This window comes from Stegostoma tigrinum, chromosome 18, assembly GCF_030684315.1.
Source record: "Stegostoma tigrinum isolate sSteTig4 chromosome 18, sSteTig4.hap1, whole genome shotgun sequence".
In the NCBI taxonomy this organism is placed as follows: domain Eukaryota; kingdom Metazoa; phylum Chordata; class Chondrichthyes; order Orectolobiformes; family Stegostomatidae; genus Stegostoma; species Stegostoma tigrinum.
In genome coordinates this window covers 2478617-2498540 of record NC_081371.1, presented here as the reverse complement: position 1 = coordinate 2498540, position 19924 = coordinate 2478617, and the positions used below count along the sequence as shown (strand labels likewise).

Sequence of the window (19924 nt, the reverse complement as noted above, 5' to 3'; positions counted from 1 at the left end):
GGATGCGCAGGTGAACATCTGCTTAATATGGAAAGTCATCTTGAGGCCTGGGATGGGGGTGAGAGAGGAGGTGTGGGGGCAAGTGTAGCACTTCCTGCGGTTGCAAGGGAAGGTGCTGGGTATGGTGGGGTTGGATGGGAGTGTGGAGCGGATAAGGGAGTCACGGAGAGAGTGGTCTCTCTGGAAAGCAGACAGGGGTGGGGATGGAAAAATGTCTTGGGTGGTGGGGTCAGATTGTAGATGGCGCAAGTGTTGGAGGATGATGCGTTGTATCTGGAGGTTGGTGGGGTGGTATGTGAGGACGAGGGGGATTCTCTTTGGGCGGTTATTGCGGGGGCGGGGTGTGAGGGATGAGGTGCAGGAAATGCGGGAGACACGCTTGAGGGCATTCTCGACCACTGTGGGGGGGACGTTGCGGTCCTCGAAGAACGTGGACCTCTGGGATGTGCAGGAGTGGAATGCCTCATCCTAGGAGCAGATGCGGCAGAGGCAAAGGAATTGGGAATAGGGGATGGAATTTTTGCAGGAGGGTGAGTGGGAGGAGGTGTATTCTAGGTAGCTGTGGGAGTCGGTGGACTTGAAATGGACATCGGTTTCTAGCTGGTTGTTTTCTCACATCATCCCTGCTTCTTTTGCAATCACCACAAATCTGTGCTCTCTCACTCTTGTTCCTTCTACAAGTGGGAACAGCTGAAGAAGGGTCAAGGCCCGAATTGTCAGCTTTTCTGCTCCTCTGATGCTGCTTGGCCTGCTGTGTTCATCCATCTTCTCTCCAAGGAGAACAGTGCCAAGTACTTCAATCCATCTCCAACACTGGAGTCTCTCATTCCTGGAACTATTCTTGTAAATCACTTTTGCACGCTCTCCAATGCATTCACACCTTTCATAGGATTGCAGTGCCCCCACAACTGTGCACAATGCTCGAGCTGAGATTGAACAAGTGTGTCATATACTTCAATGTTATCTCCTTCCTGTTGTACTATATACCCCTATTCATAAAACCAAAAACGCTGTATGCAATATACAGAGTTCATGTTTAGCCCAGTATGAGCATGTCGCGAAGAACTGTCATATCGGATTTGAAACATGAGCTCTACTTTCTTTGTCCACAGACCTGCTGCCAGACCTGCTGAGTTTCTTCGATAATTTCTGGTCATTATATGTAACAAACTTTACTGTTTAGCAACATTGAGCTTATCTTCATGGGCACATCCTTCGCCACGTGGTGTTCGTAGTCTAGACTCATACCCATAAGAGAGATTGGTGACAGTGAATCTGTCCAAAACATCTCAGATAGATCTGATGGAGCACCACAATATTATCCATGCTAACCAAGGCAGCTTTTGTCCTATGTACTGGGGACAGTCAAGTCTAGAAGCACAAGGTGTTGCATTTTGTAAAGGCAAAGCAGGGCAGGGCTTATATACTTAGCGATACAGTCATGGGGAGTGTTGATGAACAAAGAGACCATGGGATGCAGGTTCATAGTTCATTGAAAGTGACGTTGCAGGTAAACACGATAGTGAAGGAGGCATTTGGTATGCTTGCCTTTATTGGTCAGTGCATTGAGTATAGGAGTTGGGAGGTCATGTTGCAGTTGTACAGGATATTGGTTAGGTCACTTTTGGAATACTGCGTTCAATTCTGGTCTCCCTGCTTTGGAAGGATGTTGTTAAATTAGAAAGGGTGCAGAAAAGCCTATTGCCGGGGTTGGAGGGTTTGTGCTACAGGGAGAAGCTGAATAAGCTGGGGCTATTTTCCCTGGAGCATCGGAGGCTGAGGGGTGACTTTACTAAATCATGAAGGGCATGGAGAGGGTAAATAGCCAGGTCTTTTCCCCAGGGTGGGGGAGTCCAAAACTAGAGGCCATAGGTTTAAGGTGAGAGGGGAAAGGTTTAAAAGGAACCTGAGGGAAAACTTCTTTACACAGAGGGTGGTGTGTGCATGGAATGAGATACCAGAGGAAGTGGTGGGTTTATGAATAGGAAGGTTTCGACAGTTATGGGCCAAAGGCTGGCAAATGAAACTGGATTAATTTAGGACATCTGGTCAGTATGAATGAGTTGAACCAACCGCTCATTTTTTTAAACTGTAGAGCTCTAAGGGGCAGTCTCTCTCAGCAAAACCAACCTCGAGCATGTGATGTATCCCAGGGCATGGGAGACAAGTACCCAGCCGTGCTTCTTCTCGAGGCGAGAGTATAACAGCCGCACGGCGTCCCGCGTGCCCACAGCTACGTCCAGCTCCGAGGTCGGCATGTACGAGCTCCACCTCTTGGCCTCGTCGAAGGTCAGCTTGAGCATGAGGGGCTGGCCACAGTTGCGGAAACGCTCCAGGATGAGGTCTCGCTGCTCGGTGGTGAGCCTCCTGTTTACAGTGTTCAGCAGCAGGTCGATGAGCTCTTGGCCGTGCTGGCTGGACAAAGGCTGCACTTCGAAGTGGCACTCAGGCTTTGGGATCACCTTCTGCAGCACGGCCAGGATGTTGTGCTCCTCGGGCAAAGTGGACACAATGATGTGGACCTTTGCGGGGCATACCTTCGGCAGCCAATGGAGCCTGTGAGCTCCATCATTGGAAGACAACTGGTCCAGGGAGTCGAAGAGAAGGACTAGGGCCTCTTGGTTTCTCTTGGACACTGTGCTCAGGAGGCTGTGGAAGAATCGGACCAGCTCAATGTAAGAGTTGGTGACGTGGGCTGCAGGCAGTTTGAGCCTGAAGGCCAGGCACACTTGGAAGCAGACACTCTTCAGCACTGAGTGTATGTCTGAGCTTAGGGCCGATGTACCCAGCAGCCTGGTGACCACCACGCAGCCCTTCCTGAATGTTTTCCTCACCTCCTCGGCCAGCTTCGACATCACCGCTGTCTTTCCTGTCCCTGATGCCCCATGGACAACCAATGGCCAGTGGGTGCTCCTGTCGTGCAGCTCGAGGCATCGGCCAATGTTGCTGAGGAGTCGCGAGCGCCCGCAGAAGACGCTGCGCTTGGCCCTACACAGATGCCCGTGGTGGCGCAGTTCCTCAAAGAGCCAGGCTGGTTCCTCCTGGGCTCCACGGCGTGCCACCACCTTTCCCTGGATCTGCTGCTTCATGTCCTCCACAAAGTTCTGGCACAGGTCGTGGAGATACTCGGCGTGAGCTTGGCTCTGCGTGTCCAGCACTCCGCCCGACCACGGCACCTGGTGCACCCGTAGGCTCCTGGCAGACTTGCCGACAATTTGGGCCTTTAAGCTGGTGAGTAGCTCCTGGGCCTCCGTGTCGATGCTCCCGTCATCTTTAATGTCGATGAATTTGGGCAGCTGCTGCTGGTCGACCTGATCCGGTAGATTGGGGATGTCGCGGACAAACACCGAAGAGCACACGTCCCCTTCTCTTGTTTCACCTAAGCCCCGGTCGATCTCAAACTCAGTAACTGCAACACAGTGGGGGAAGGACCATGATTAGACTTGAACAATAGTCAGCAGCAATCATTCAACTAGTAACAGTGAGATGGAGCCCTGAGTTCACCTAGGTTACCTAGCACAAAGTCGGGAGTAGAATTGAATTGGCAGCTACAGGGGTGAAGGGTGCAAGTTATCAGAAAGGGTGAACGCTAGGAAGTTGTTTCCATTAGGTGGGGAGACTAGGACCTGTGGGCCCAGCCTTAGAATTAGAGGGGGTCAATTTAGAATGAAAATGAGAAGACATTTCTTCAGCCAGAGAGTGGTGGGCCTGTGGAATTCATTGCCACAGAACGCAGTGGAGGCCGGGACATTAAATGTCTTCAAGGCAGAGATCGATAAATTCTTGATCTCACAAGGAATTAGGGCTACAGGGAGAGTGTGGGGAAGTGGGGTTGAAATGCCCATCAGCCATGATTAAATGGCAGAGTGGACTCGATGGGCTGAATGGCCTTGCTTCCACTCCTATGTCTTATGGTCTTATGATGTAGGTATTCCATGTTCAGTTGGATGATGGTTAAGCTGTAGTTAAACATTATGTACTCTGTACAATGTGGTTGAATCTGGGAGCGGCAGGATCACTGATACGCGTACTGAGGGTTAACGGGGGAGATGGTAGTAAAATGAAAGTGTAGTGGGCCTTCTTGCAATGGGAGGCAACAATGAGAAGCACCACTGAGCAAAATGCTCATGTAGACCCTTCCTGGAGAAAAGATTTATCTTTTTCAGGGAGAAGTTTTGTGCAGACAGACAGACAGAAAAAGGATCCCTGAGCCAAGAATCATGTTGAGAATATAGGCGCCAATGGTTAGTAAGTTTGCAGATACGGCAAAATTGAGAATATTGATGAAGGTTACCTAAGATTACAAAGAGATCTTGATCAATTGGCCCAACAGACTGAGGGGTGGGAGATGGAGTTTAATTTGGACAAATGTGAGGTATTGCATTTTGGTAAAACAAAGAATGACAGGACTTATACAGTTAATGGTAGGGCTTTGGGTAATGTTGCAGAACAGAAAGATCTAGGGGTTCAGGTACATCATTCTCTGAAGCTTGCCTCACACGGTGACAGGGTAGTTAAGAAGGTATTTAGCACGCTTGCCTTTGTTGCTCAGCATAGGAGTTGGGTCGTTATGTTGACATTGTACAGGACGTTGGTGAGGTCTGTTCTAGAATACCGCGTCCAGTTCTGGTCGCCCTGTTATAGGAAGGATATTATTAACCTGGAGAGGGTTCAAAAAGGACTCACCAGGATGTTGCCAGGAATGGAAGGCTTGAAAAATGAAAATAGATTGGAAGGGCTGGGGCTTTTTTTCACTAGAAAGTAGGAGGTTTAGGGCGACCTTATTGAAGTTTATAAAATCATGAGGGGCGTAGATAGGGTGAATGACGAGGGTCATTTCCTTAGGGAGGGGGAGCTCAAAACTAGGCAACATTTAGGGTGAAAGGAGAAACTTTAAAAAGGACATGAGGAGCAACTTTTTTACACAGAGAGTGGTTCATGTGTGAAGTGAGCTGCCAGAAGTAGCGGATGTGGGTACAATTACAAAGGACACGAGGGAAACGTTTTTACACAGAGAGTCTTTTGTGCGTGGAATGAAGTCCCAGAGAAAATGATGGTTGCAGGTACAGTTATAATATTTAAAAGACATTTGGATAAGTTCTTAAGTAAGAAAGGTTTTGAGGGATATGGGCCAGGAGCAGGCGGGTGGGACTAGTTTAGTTTGGGAAAACGGGTCAGTGTGGGCTAGTTGGAGTGAAGGCTTGTTTTCATATTGTATGGCTCTCTGACTCTGTGACTCTAATATATATAATTACAGGCCCAATCAATGGAATAACAAATCCTGCCTCATGGTTTTCAGGTCCTCTGTGTGCTTCACCTCTCAATAAAGTCACGTTGATGATTTAGTAACCTAGAGCTGGGACTAATGTTCAGGAGAGCATGGGTTCAAAACCTTCCATAAATTATGGGAATTTAAATTCAGTGAAAATAATCTGGGAAATACTGGTCTCATTTATGATGATTGTGAAGTGACCAGATTTTGATAATAAAGCCAGGCTGGGGGAGAGGGAAGAGACTGAGCGCCTACGTGACTCCAGACACGTAAGAATGCAGTTAACTCTTAAGTTGAAAGGGCCCAGCAAACCACTCGCTTCCAGGGCAATTAGGGACGGGCAACAAATGCTAGTCTTGCCAGTCCTTCGGGAGCCTTGGTAACATTCTTTTGCTTTCTAAGGGGAAGGGGGTTACGCTGCCCAGGGATGGGCACAATCTGATGTGTCAGGAGGAGTGAGGCCTGAGGTGTGTGCTGCCTACCTGATTTGAAATACTTGAGCCTGGCCCCTTTTGGTATTCGCCCCTCTTTCTCCGCCTGGGTGGCCGCTTGGCGCAGGAGGTCGGCAATGCGCTGCTGGAGCTCAGGCCAGGATCGCAGGGCCTTGTCGTGCTCCTCCTGCCTCTCAGCTCTTGTCTCGCCATAGTCCGGGAGATGTGTGGTGATAGGTTGGAGGATGTACACAGGTGGAACCGCATTCTCGTCTTTCCAGAACCAGTCCCGAAGCAGCTTCAAGGACTGGGAATTGGAAGAGTGTTCCCGGAGCAGCTCCTCAAACTCTTCGCCCTCAATGACTCGGGGGATGGGGCGAAATCCATAGCGATTGCCCACCAGAGCCTGCCAGATTCCGATAAGCGCTGGGATCAGTGATGGGTCGCAGCCCGTCAAAATCAAACCATCGTTTACAAAAAACCCAAGGAGAACAATGAAAAGCCGAGAAAAGGACTTACAATAAAAGTGGGCCCCAGTGATATCCTTTTACAAGATTCGATCTCTCTCAGGCACAGTTCTGTGGTCATGTGGTCAGTAGTCAGCGTGTTTGGTACTCCCCAGCGCATGTCAACTACCTGGGGAGATTTGGGGTGAACATAGTTACCCTGTGTTCCTGCATTAACAAGGGGCAGTTCTCTGTGTGTTTGTTAACCCTAAGAATGGTGGGTGGGTGGTTAAAATCGTTCGTCTTTATACTGACTTTGCAACAATTTCGAAATTTCCAAAAGGCTCAGAGGAAATCAAAAGCTGAACTACCGTGGTACCTTTTGCATCAAGCATTGTCCGTCAGTGGCAGGTTGTCTGAAATGGATTTTTCAGTTCACCAACTTCAGCAAGTGATTCTCAAAGCCCTGGCAGTGGAGGGTCAATGAGAACTGCTGCATTGCAGGAAGGTAGAGCCTTTCCAGCACAGCTCGTGGGCTTGGGCGACCAGGCGATTCCCCCTCATGTGATCCGAGACTCACCCTCCCCAGAGTGCATCTCTACTCCCTCATTGCGATTCCCCCCCACCCAACATTTAAACTCCAGAGTTCAACTCTGAAGTCACCGTGTCCAGCACGACTCCCATACCCACTCCATGTCACAATCCACCCACACTGCAAACTCTCTCTGTCACACTCCCCCTCCCTCATGCTCAATCTCCAACACGCTCCCTCTCCTTCTTCCTCAAACTTCCTATCCCTCTCCACTCCTTCTCAGTCACACTCCATCTCTCTCCTGCTACCTCTCTCAAGCGCAATCTTCCTCACACTCCATTTGTCACATGCTCCATTTCCCTCACACTCCCTCTGCCTCAGACTGAAACTCCCTCACACTCCATTTCCCTCACACTCCCACTGCCTCAGACTGAAACTCCCTCACACTCCATTTCCCTCACTCTCCCTCAGACTGAAACTCCCTCATTCTCCATTTCCCTCACACTCCCTCTGCCTCAGACTGAAACTCCCTCATGCTCCATTTCCCTCACACTCCCACTGCCTCAGACTGAAACTCACTCATTCTCCATTTCCTTCACACTCCCTCAGACTGAAACTCCCTCACACCCCATTTCCCTCACACTCCCTCTGCCTCAGACTGAAACTCTCTCACACTCCATTTCCCTCACACTCCCTCTGCCTCAGACTGAAACTCCCTCATTCTCCATTTCCCTCACACTCCCTCTGCCTCAGACTGAAACTCCCTCACACTCCATTTCCCTCACACTCCCTCAGACTGAAACTCCCTCATGCTCCATTTCCCTCACACTCCCTCTGCCTCAGACTGAAACTCCCTCACACTCCATTTCCCTCACACTCCCTCAGACTGAAACTCCCTCACACTCTATTTCCCTCACACTCCCTCTGCCTCAGACTGAAACTCCCTCATGCTCCATTTCCCTCACACTCCCACTGCCTCAGACTGAAACTCCCTCATTCTCCATTTCCCTCACACTGCCTCAGACTGAAACTCCCTCACACTCCATTTCCCTCACACTCCCTCTGCCTCAGATTGAAACTCCCTCACACTCCATTTCCCTCACACTCCCTCAGACTGAAGGTCCCTCATACTCCATTTCCCTCACATTCACTCTGCCTCAGACTGAAACTCCCTCATGCTCCATTTCCCTCACACTTACTCTGCCTCAGACTGAAGATCCCTCATACTCCATTTCCCTCACACTCCCTCTGCCTCAGTCTGCTTCATTTTCCTCATGTTGAATCTCCCTCACCCACCCTCTCCACCCCCATTTCCTTTCCCCATTACACACCCCTTTCCTGCCCCCTCCCCTCTCTCTCTCAAACACACAAACAATCTCTCCCATCAGATTCCCCTTTACTCGGTGAATAGTTAAGTTAGCACCATAGTCTTAACTGAGGAAGAGCATGGATCCCTTGAGATATTTTTCCCCCGGCTGAACAATGGTCTGACTCACCTCAAAGACTAGGCCCAATTTCTGACAGAATTCCTGTACCTTTGGGTAGGCCTTGTCCAGGAGAGCGTCACGCTCCATGCTCATATCTGGAAAACACAGCAAGAGCTAGTGACTGTCTATTGTCTCTGAGCAGCCTGCTCTGGGAGTGGGCCATAAAACTACAGCCTAATCTGAGAATGTTGGGCCTGGGAGATACAGATCTTAACAGAGCTGGTCAGAAAGTGATAGCTGGAAAGAATTCCCAGGAAGGAGAGTCTTTCCATCTTGACTTGGGGCATTCCAAATTGCATTCAAATGTATGGATTTGTTTGAGGGGTGGTCAGTAATATTGGAATCATGCAGCCAATTGGCATGTGACACCTTCCTCCAGCCAGCCTGGGTAATCGGACCTCGGCCACAACTTTACATTTGACACCTGATGTCCTGGGACTTCTGTGATAGTCTATCTCCCAGTGCCTTACGAATAATTGTGAGTCTTACCAGCTCCTTTTCTCTCTGTGTTCCCAAAAACTCTCTCTGAGAAAATAAATGCCTCATTTCCATCTGGAATGGGAAAACCCTCTATGCTGAAACTGTGTCTCAGTTGTTGCCTCTCCCGTGAGGGGGAATGTCCTCTCAGCACCCACCCTGTCATGTCCCCACTGAATGTTTCAGCTAAGGGCCTCTCATTCTTCTAAACTCAGACCCTACCTTTCCTCAGGAGATAACCCTCTCATCCCAGGGATCAGTCCAGTGAACCTTGGACATGATGTTCCTAAAGCTTTTATTTTTGACATGAGGTGACAAAATAGCACTTAATGTTCCAGTCGTGGTCTCACAAGTGACACTAAGTTTGTCTGCTCTTCTACTCCAGTCCCCTTTGTATTAGAGCCCAGCGTTCCATTTTCAGGGTGGCACGGCGGCTCAGTGGTTGGCCCTGCTACCTCACAGCTCCAGGGACCTGCGTTCAATTACACCCTCGGGTGACTGTCTGTCTGGAGTTTGCATGTTGTCCCAACATCTGTGTGGTGCCCCTCCGGGTGCTCCAGTTTCCTCCCACAGTCCAGAGGTGGGCAGGTTAAATGGATTGGCCATTCTAAATTGTGCAGGCTAGGTGGGTTAGCCATGGGAAATGCAGGATTACAGGGAAAGGGTAGGGATTCTATGATTTGCTTTTGTAATTACTTGCTGCACCTACATGATAACTGTGTGATTCATTGAGTATAGGAGTTGGGATGTCACTTTGTGACTGTACAGGACATTTGTTAAGCCACTTTTCTAATACTGCAATTCTGGTCCCTCTGCTATAGGAGGGATGTTGTTAAACTTGGAAGGGTGTAGAAAAGGTTTACAAGGATGTTGCCAGGGTTGGAAGGTTTGAGCTATAGGGAGAGGCTGAATAGGCTGGGGCTATTTTCCCTGGGGCATCGGAGGGTGAGGGGTGACCTTATAGAGGTTTATAAAATCATGAGGGGCATGGATAGGGTGAATAGCCAAGGTCTTTTTAACAGGGTAGGGGAGTCCAAAACTAGAGGGGCATAGGTTTAAGGTGAGAGGGGAAAAACATAAAAGGAACCTAAGGGGCAACTTTTTCATACAGAGGGTGGTGTGTGTATGGAATGAGCTGCCAGAGGAAGTGGTGGAGGCTGGTACAATGACAACATTTAAAGGGCATCCAAATGGGCGTAAAAATAGGAAGGGTTCAGAGGGATATGGGTCAAATGGTGGCAAATGGAACTAGATCAAATTGAGGTGTCTGGTTGGCATGGACTGGTTGGACCGAAGGGTCTGTTTCCATGTTGTATGACTCCATGGCTCTGTATACCAGATCCCTGTATACTTCAGAGTTGGTAGTTGATAGGAACACCCCTATTGTCACCAAATTTCTCTCCTGCCTCCACATCAACACTTAGTGGCATGGGTGGGCTAGGAGATCTGCCAATCGATTTTACAGATTTCACTGGACAAAACAACCAGTAATGAAATGACTATTGTTTGGGCAGGATAGGACTTCCAGGTGTTTCCAGGCTGGATCGCCCTGACAGTTCCTCTCTCTGTTTCTCTGCTGCCTACAAAGTGAGGAACAGGAGGACACTCTCTCCACGGGGGTAGGACAGATGAGCCTAAAGTTGTATTTAGCTGTGATCCACATAGTTGGGGCCCTTATGGCACAGCAACAGTGTCCTTGCCTCTGGAACAAGAGGTCTGAGTTCACCTCCCCCCGCTCCAGGGTTGAGTACTAATATCCCCGAATAGGTTGAACGGAAATTATTTGATCCACACAATTCCCAGGAATGTTGCTCATCCCTAGCTGGCCGAGTTAGCCCAGTTACCCTTGGTAATTCCCCACTTCCTGGCCTCAGTACTGTCCCCTATCCTCAACATCAGTTAAAGCACAGCAGGCAGGAGGTGCTGGTGTTTAGTGCTGAACCTGTGAATGTGGAACTGATGAACACCCGGACCAACTTAGACTGGTCCACGGGCAGCTCGGTGTGCTCCCCTCGGAGTAAGGCATGTCGATGGTCGGTGCCAAAGATCCCAGCTTTCATCCTGTGGGCACACACCGGCTGGTGCTGCCAATCTGTCACTAGCCGGACAATCGGTATCTCAACCTGTTTGAACAATAAAAAGAGGATGGACAATTAACTGCTTCAATCCCTCTATTTATCAACGACTTTCCCCATCCTCCCTCCCAGCTTTTCGAAAGTGTGTCTCTGCTCTTTTCTCCTGCCAGTTATTCCCATCTCATCAGCGTCTCTCTCTCTTTCTCATTCTCTCCAAAAAGAATGTCTTTGCACTTTGATCTTGTTTCCATCCCTGATTGTATGTCGAAGTTAAGCACCACATCCTCCCAGTGTGCCTCTTGCGGCCAATCTAATTATTCCCTGTCTTCCCCTCCCTAACCCTCACTCACCCTCTTTGCTCTTTGTGCCTGCTAACTCTCCCTTAACTACGGTCTGTATTGCATTCATGCCCTAAAAGTACTGTCTACACACCCTAGGAACTGAAATCTGATGTCTCTGTTTATCTTCAGTCAGGAAAGTTAGCAACTTGACGACGACTTGGCTTCATTTCTGAGCTAATTCTTGGAGAAGTGATCTTTGCAAACATTGGAATTCATTCAGTTAATATAAGCAACTAATTGCTGGATTAAGCCGCTAATTGAATGCTCTCAATACTGACACTCGCTGTGACCACATTCCATCACATTGAAAGAATTACCTCCAGCCAAACTCTCTTTCTGTCTTTGGCAACAAAAGAAGCTAAAGCTGCAAACATAAAATGCTGGAAATCAGGATCAGGCAGCATCTGTGGAGAGACAGCAAGCTTACGTTTTCAGTCTGGGTGACTCTGAAAAGTCTGCTGTGATTGCCAACATTTTTTTGTTTTCAGTATAAATTCCAGCATCTGCAGTAATTTGCCCCTGAAAGAAGCTAAAAACCTGAGCCTAACCTACTCCTATACTCTTCTAGAGCTACAGAGTCATACAGAATGGAAACAGACCCTTCAGTCCAACCAGTCCATGCCGACCATAATCCCAAACTAAACTCGGCCCAAATGCCTGCACTTCGCCCATATCTCTCCAAACATTTCTTATTCATGTATATATGCAAATGTCTTTTAAACGTTGTAACTGTATGCACATCCACCACTTCCTCTGGAAATTCACTCCACACACGACCAACTTTCGATGTAAAAAGAATTGCCCCCATGTTTTTTTAAATATTTCTCTTCTCACCCGAAAAATAAGTTCCCTAGTCTTGAATTCCCCCACACTAGGGAAAGGGGCGCCTGCCATTCACTTTATCTGAGCCCCTCATGATTTTATAAACCTCTATAAGGTTACCCCTCAGCTTCCTATGCTTCTGTGGAAAACAGTCCCACAAAACCAGCTTTTCTTTATAACTCAAGCCTTCTCTTCGCAGCTACATCATGGTAATTTTTTCTGAACATTCTCCAGCTTAATAATATCCTTCCTAATACAGGGCAACCAGAACTGGACACAGTACTCCAGTTCACCCATGTCCTCTACAACCTCAACATGACGTTCCAACTCCTATACTCTGGTCTAAGCTATGAATATGAGTGTACTAAACGGCTTCTTAACCACACTATCTACATGTGATGCAGATTCAAAGAATTATGTACCGGAATCCCTAAGTTTCTCTGTTCTACAACACTGCCCAAAGCCCTAGTTTTAATTGTGTAAGTCTTGTCCTTGTTTGTTTTACCAAAAAGCAATAAATCCATAATAAATATAAATTTAAATATAAATAATAAATAAATTTATCCAAATTAAACTCTATCTGCCACTCTTCAACCCATTGACCCAAATTGATCTTTGTAACCTTAGATAACCTTCTTCACTGCCCACTATACCATCATACTCTACTTGGGTCATCTCCAAGTTTACTAATCACACCTCCTATAGTTTCATCCACATCATTGATATAAATGACAAATAAATATTGCGCTCAAGCCGAAAAACTACAAAGGGCTGAGACACTGTGAAACAGTGTCAACAACAACCTGCATTTATGCAGCACCTTGAACATAGAAAACTGCTGCAAGACTATTCTCAGGAGCACTATCAAGCGGAAGCTCACACCAAACTTTGGGAAGGGCCACTGGAAGCTTGGTCAAAGTGGGTCAGGATTGGGGTTCAGAGTATTTGAGGGAGGGAGAGAGACCGAGAGAGTCTGGGAGAGATTTCCAGAGTTCAAGGTGTGTGCAGCTGAGGGCACACATGTCAATGAAGTGATTAAAACCAAAGATCGGCAAGAGGTTTGAAGCAAAGGAGCAGAGAGGGCTGGAAAGGGACACAATGATAGGGAGGACTGAGGCCAAGGAAAGGATTTAACAAAGTGATATGAATTTAAAATCTGAGAGGGTGACATACTGGGATCCAATGTAGATCAGCAAATCCAAAGTGTATTAGATTTTGATGTCCCTAAGCTAATATAGCAATCAGCTTACAATACAGTCTGTGCACAATCTGTATTTTAAGACAGTATTGGCATCAATGATAAAACTGTACACTTGCCTGTGATTTGCAGACTTACAGGTCTCCATGCAAAGAATTAAACATTGGCAAGGGTGCTCAGTGGGCTCTGTCACTCCAGTGATCAGCTACATGTGACAAACACCATTGAGTCAGACAGTATGGAAACATACCCTTCGGCCCAACTCCTCTTTGCTGTCCGGGTTTTCCAAACTTAACTAGACTCATCTGCCTGGGTTTGACCTATTCATGCACTTGTCCAAATGTCTTCTAAATGTTGTAATTGTACCCGCCTCTAACACTTCCTCTGGCAGCTCGTTCCATACACACACCACCCTCTGTGTGAAAAGCTCCCCCTCAGGTCCCTTTTAAATCTTTCTCCTCTCACCTTAAACCTGTGCCCTGTAGTTTTGGACTCCCTTACCAAAGGGAAAAGACCTTGGCTATTGACGCAATCTATGCTCCTCATAATTTTATACACTTCTATAAGGTCACCCTTCAGCCGCTGATGCTCCAGGGTAAAGAGTCCCAGCCTATCCAGCTTCTCCTTATAACTTAAAACCTCCAGTCCTGGCAACATCCTGGTAAATTTTTCTGCACCTTTTCCAGTTTAACAACTTTCATCCTATGGCAGGGTGTCCGGAATTGTACGTAGTTAACCTGGACAATTATACCCGATGTGCAGGAACAAAAATATCTAAAGGTATGTGCATTTTACTCACCAACGTGCCCTCCGAATCAAAGGGTCAACTACCTACATGGAGTCTTGTCAAACCCTTTAAAGGGGGCAGTAAAGTCAGTCACATTAAAACAGATTATTGCCTGTGATCACTGATCACTCCATAGTGAAGCTTTGACGTTTTCTCCTCCCCCTGGCCAGGGTCAAAACTTTAGTCATCTTTTGTTCTGCCCTTTCGGTGTTGCCTTGTTCTGATTTAAGCTCTTGGCTGTTGTCAGGAAGAATTAGCATTTCAATAAAAATGAATTATAAGCCACCCTTTCAGGCTTTCTATACCAGCCGGAAGTGTATTGTTGTTGTGTTTATTTCTGCATCTAGGTACCTGGAACAAACAACAAAGATCGATGTTCTCAGCTGGTAACTCAAGAGAAGGATCCTGTTTGACCTGTTGACATGCCCCAGTGTTTGGCAGTAGTAGCGCAGAATGAAGGAAGGAGCCTGGCAGTGTGCTGTAGAATGGCTCTCTTTTAATCGTGGTGGTTACAAAGGCCTTATTATGAGTTTGGGTTCTTCACAGACTGTTCGAGGAGGAGAAAGCACGGGTCAAGGACTGTCTTCAAGCTTAGACTTCAAAGTAATACAATTTATTATAGATTAATATTAAACCCTGCTCAACATGGTAATACAATTTATTATAGATTAATATTAAACCCTGCTCGATATGGTAAACTCAGATATTCCAGGCTCTGACTTACACATTTAATGTACTAATATGTACAAATACATAAATTGTATTGTAAGGAGTATTCTGCCTACTTTGTGTGTTCATGTCCGTATGCTCATATTTATCTTGCATGCAATCTGATAATCTTCTACCTGTGTTTTAACTTTGCCCGCACTTGTGCTATTTATACCGAGTGATGTGTAACATTATCACAAGGTTGCTGCAGGGTCCCAAGGCACTTACACATCAGGCTACAGCTCAGAAGCAGACCTTTTGGGGTGTGCGGGCTCTGCCCTCAATCCTCTGCCCTCCTGCTGCACACTGAGAGTACCACACACTCAGAAAGCTCGTACTCCTCCTGATCTTCTCTGCTCCCTCCAGATGGCCTCTTGTTTATTTTTTGGGAGGCTTTTCGCCTGTTCCTGAAAGCCTATTTGACAAAGTGCCACATGAAAGGCTGATTAACTAAGCCATGGCTGTTGGGAATAGATGGTCATTGTTGGCTTGGATAAAAAAGTTAGATTAAAAGAAAAAAAAAGGAGTGTGACAGTGTGTGCTTTTCCAGTGGACAAGCAGCACTTCCTAAAGGCTGGTGAATGGGCCTTTTGGTATATTTGAATGACTTGCCTATTAGAATACAGAGTCAAATCTCAAAAGTTACAAGCTGTGTAGCAGACAGTGAGGATGATACTGATCAACTGTATCAGGACATGGTGAGACAGTTGGGCAATCAAGTGGCAAATGGAATTTAATTTCGAGAACTGAGAGGTGACATGTTTTGACAACCTGGAGAGGGAATATGGAATAACACGCACAGCAGTTCCAAAGAGTATGAATGCTCAGGGAGCACCTTAGGGCTCATATGAAGGTAGTAGGGCATACTGAGAGAATAATTAGCAAAGCGCGTGGGATCTAGGGCTCCAGAAGTAGAGACCACTTTGAGTACAAAAGGAGAGAAGTTCAAAAATTACACCGACCTCTGGTTACCACACTTCAGGAAGGATGTGAGAGCCCCCAAGCCTAGAGAATTATCTGGAGACAGGTTTCAGTTGCAAGATTAGGTTGTGTCATGGAACAAAACCCTAAATATGATGGACATTTTTAACTGTTAACTTCAAAACATGTTTTTTTTTCAGAAAAGGGAATAGCTTCAGACAAAACAAACAAAACCACAGATGTAAATTCGGTGCTGTCTCACTCTGTATGCTCAAAGCTAGTTGGTTAACAAGCCAGTCTAAAGGAAATAGGAAAAAATAATTTTAACCAACCTGTAAAAATGAAGAATTCTGAAATGAATTGTTCACTCACTAACCTTACACTACCTAGAGTCAGAGAGTCATACAGCATGGAAATAGGCCCTTCAGTCCAACTGGTCCACACTGACCATGTTCCCAAACTAAACCAGTCCCACCTGCCTGTATTGTCCTGTATCCCTCCAAACCTTTCCTATTCATGAACTTATCCAAATGTCATTTAAATATTATAACTGTACCTGTAACCATCATTTTCTCTGGGAGTTCATTCCACACACAAAGGACTCTCTCTGTAAAAACATTGCCCCTCATGTCCTTTTTCAAACTTTCTCCTCTCACCTTAAGAATATGCCCCGAGTTTTGAACTCCCCCACCCGAGGGAGAAGATACCTGCTATGTCCAATGTGACTTTATGAACTTCAATAAGGTCGCCCCTAAACCTCCTACTTTCAGTGAAAAAGTCCTAGCCTTTCCAATCTATTTTTATATCTCAAAAACTCTCCATTTCAGGAACATTCCGGTAAACCTTTTCTGAACTGTCTCCAATTTAGTGACATCCTTCAAATAGCTGGGTGACCTGAACTGCACACTGTACTTCAGACTGACCCACATATCTTTTAGCTTTTTTTCTGGGCCTACTTCTAATTTCTAATCTGTGGAGTGTTGCATTAATTGTTTTCACGTTTGGTAAGTGATAAGCTGACTCTGTCACTACCTCTCAAGAAAGCCAAGGGGAAGACCCGAGAACATTTATAAAATTCTGACAGGTTTGAATAAAGTAAACAAAGAGAAGCTGATGACACAAAGACCAACAAATGCAGATTTAAAGTGTTGGATAAGGGATATAAGGGAGAACATTTGTATTCAGTGGGTGGCAGTAATCTTGAACTCAGTGCCTCTCAGGAGGGTGGGACTGGAGATGAGGAATGATTTGAAAAGGGAACAAATATGAATTTTAAATTTTAAAACAAATGTGAATCATTTTCTGATGAGGTCTCCAGGCCCGAAACGTCAGCTTTTGTGCTCCTAAGATGCTGCTTGGCCTGCTGTGTTCATCCAGCCTCACACTTGGTTATCTGTGAATCATATAAAGTTGGTTTGCAAGTAATTAAGAAGGCAAATGGAATATTGTCTTTTCTTGTTAGAGGGATGGAGTTTAAAAATAGGGAGGTTATGCTGCAGCTGTATAAGGTGTTGGTGAGGCCACACCTGGAGAACTGTGTGCAGTTTTGGTCTCCTCACTTGAGAAATGATGTACTGGTTGATTCCAGAGTTGAGGGGGTTGGTTTATGAGGAGAGGTTGAGTAGACTGTGACTGCACTCACCAGAATTTAGAGGAATGAAGGGGTGGGGGGATATCTTACAGAAACATATAAAATTATGAAGGGAATAAATAAGACAGAAGCAGGGAGGCTGTTTTCACTGGCGGGTGAAACTAGAGTGAGGGGGCATAGCCTCAAAATAAGGCAGAGTAGGTTTAGGATTGAGCTGAGGAGGAACGTCTTCAACCAAAGGGTTGCAAATCTGTGGAACTCCCCACCCAGTGAAGCATTTGAGGCTTCCTCGTTGAATGTTTCTAAGGCACATATAGGTAGATTTTTGAATAGTAGAAGAATTAATGGTTACGGTGAGTGGGTGAATGGAACTGAGTCCATGAAAAGATCAGCCATGATCTTATTGAATGGTGGAGCAGCCTGGAGGGGCCAGACAGTCAATTTCTGTTCCTATTTCTTGTGTTCATATGTTCCAATGTGCAGTTGAAGAAATTAACTATGCAAGGCAATTGGGAATGAGACTTTACACTGTAACTTGAACCCACAGATATAAGGAACAAAGTAAATAGTAAACTTTTGCTTTAGAAACAATGTGGAAAAGCAAAAACTGCAAAATGCATTTTTGAGTTTGTTCTGCTCCAATGTAGAGATGCTCCATTTGGTGTCATTGTGTTCTGAACAGAATTAGAGGAAGACATTTTGGAGCTTTGAAGGTTCTGGGCATTGAATGGTGAAAACATTTAGTAAGGAACTTGATCAGGATTACAAATGAAGGACAGGAACCTGAGATTTTTAAAAAGGTGGCCATTGGTTCACCTAGAGATTGAGGATGATGAAATGGCTAGCGTGATGGGAGAGAGTTTAAAATGACATTTAAAATGGGAAATCAGAGATTAAAGAGAGAGAGAAGTAAAGATAAAGGGAGAGAGAGAAAGAGAGGGCAAGAGAAAAGGGGAAGGGAGGGAACAGAGAATTTCAGGGAACACAACAGGAAAGGCAGTTTGAACAAAGCCAATTCAAGCTGAGGAGCAGGAACCATCTATAACTCAGGAAGAGATAATGGGGACTGCAGATGCTGGAGAATTCCAAGATAACAAAATGTGAGGCTGGATGAACACAGCAGGCCAAGCAGCATCTCAGGAGCACAAAAGCTGACGTTTTGGGCCTAGACCCTTCATCAGAGAGGGGGATGGGGAGAGGGAACTGGAATAAATAGGGAGAGAGGGGGAGGCGGACCGAAGATGGAGAGAAAAGAAGATAGGTGGAGAGAGTATAGGTGGGGAGGTAGGAAGGGGATAGGTCAGTCCAGGGAAGACACACAGGTTAAGGAGGTGGGATGAGGTTAGTAGGTAGATGGGGGTGTGGCTTGGGGTGGGAGGAAGGGATGGGTGAGAGGAAGAACAGGTTAGGGAGGCAGAGACAGGTTGGACTGGTTTTGGGATGCAGTGGGTGGAGGGGAAGAGCTGGGCTGGTTGTGTGGTGCAGTCGGGGGAGGGGACGAACTGGGCTGGTTTAGGGATGCGGTGGGGGAAGGGGAGATTTTGAAACTGGTGAAGTCCACATTGATACCATTAGGCTGCAGGGTTCCCAGGCGGAATATGAGTTGCTGTTCCTGCAACCTTCGGGTGGCATCATTGTGGCACTGCAGGAGGCCCATGATGGACATGTCATCGAAAGAATGGGAGGGGGAGTGGAAATGGTTTGTGACTGGGAGGTGCAGTTGTTTGTTGCGAACTGAGCGGAGGTGTTCTGCAAAGCGGTCCCCAAGCCTCCGCTTGGTTTCCCCAATGTAGAGGAAGCCACACCGGGTACAGTGGATGCAGTATACCACATTGGCAGATGTGCAGGTGTACCTCTGCTTAATGTGGAATGTCATCTTGGGGCCTGGGATAGGGGTGAGGGAGGAGGTGTGGGGACAAGTGTAGCATTTCCTGCGGTTGCAGGGGAAGGTGCCGGGTGTGGTGGGGTTGGAGGGCAGTGTGGAGCGAACAAGGGAGTCACGGGAGACCACTCTCTCCGTGACTCCCTTGTTCGCTCCACACTGCCCTCCAACCCCACCACACCCGGCATCTTCCCCTGCAACCCGCAGGAAATGCTACACTTGTCCCCACACCTCCTCCCTCACCCCTATCCCAGGCCCCAAGATGACATTCCACATTAAGCAAAGGTTCACCTGCACATCAGCCAATGTGGTATACTGCATCCACTGTACCCGGTGTGGCTTCCTCTACATTGGGGAAACCAAGCGGAGGCTTGGGGACCGCTTTGCAGAACACCTCCGCTCAGTTCGCAACAAACAACTGCACCTCCCAGTCGCAAACCATTTCCACTCCCCCTCCCATTCTTTCGATGACATGTCCATCATGTGCCTCCTGCAGTGCCACAATGATGCCACCCGAAGGTTGCAGGAACAGCAACTCATATTCCGCCTGGGAACCCTGCAGCCTAATGGTATCAATATGGGCTTCACCAGTTTCAAAATCTCCCCTTCCCCCACCGCATCCCTAAACCAGCCCAGTTCATCCCCTCCCCCCACTGCACCACACAACCAGCCCAGCTCTTCCCCTCCACCCACTGCATCCCAAAACCAGTCCAACCTGTCTCTGCCTCCCTAACCTGTTCTTCCTCTCACCCATCCCTTCCTCCCACCCCAAGCCGCACCCCCATCTACCTACTAACCTCATCCCACCTCCTTGACCTGTCCGTCTTCCCTGGACTGACCTATCCCCTCCCTACCTCCCCACCTATACTCTCTCCACCTATCTTCTTTTCTCTCCATCTTCGGTCCGCCTCCCCCTCTCTCCCTATTTATTCCAGAACCCTCACCCCATCCCCC

The 19924-nt window shown here is 47.1% G+C and overlaps 1 protein-coding gene across 3 annotated transcripts in view; it reads right to left on the bottom strand.

The window, feature by feature from the left end:
- The window catches only part of nwd1 (NACHT and WD repeat domain containing 1), a 57830-nt gene extending 43808 nt beyond the window's left edge, over positions 1-14022 (bottom strand). The window contains exons 1-6 of one of the 3 annotated variants that reach the window (XM_048548386.2): positions 13881-14022; positions 10588-10768; positions 8178-8263; positions 6223-6339; positions 5755-6109; positions 2131-3409 (exon numbers count right to left, since the gene is read on the bottom strand). In XM_048548386.2, coding sequence (XP_048404343.2) covers positions 2131-3409; positions 5755-6109; positions 6223-6339; positions 8178-8263; positions 10588-10705 — 1955 coding nt within the window. In that variant the 5' untranslated portion in view covers positions 10706-10768; positions 13881-14022. Of the gene's footprint in view, positions 1-2130; positions 3410-5754; positions 6110-6222; positions 6340-8177; positions 8264-10587; positions 10769-13546; positions 13643-13880 lie in introns of those variants that run through there. The other 2 variants (XM_059652272.1, XM_048548387.2) reach the window with 2 other exon arrangements.
- Positions 14023-19924: the final 5902 nt, after the last annotated feature.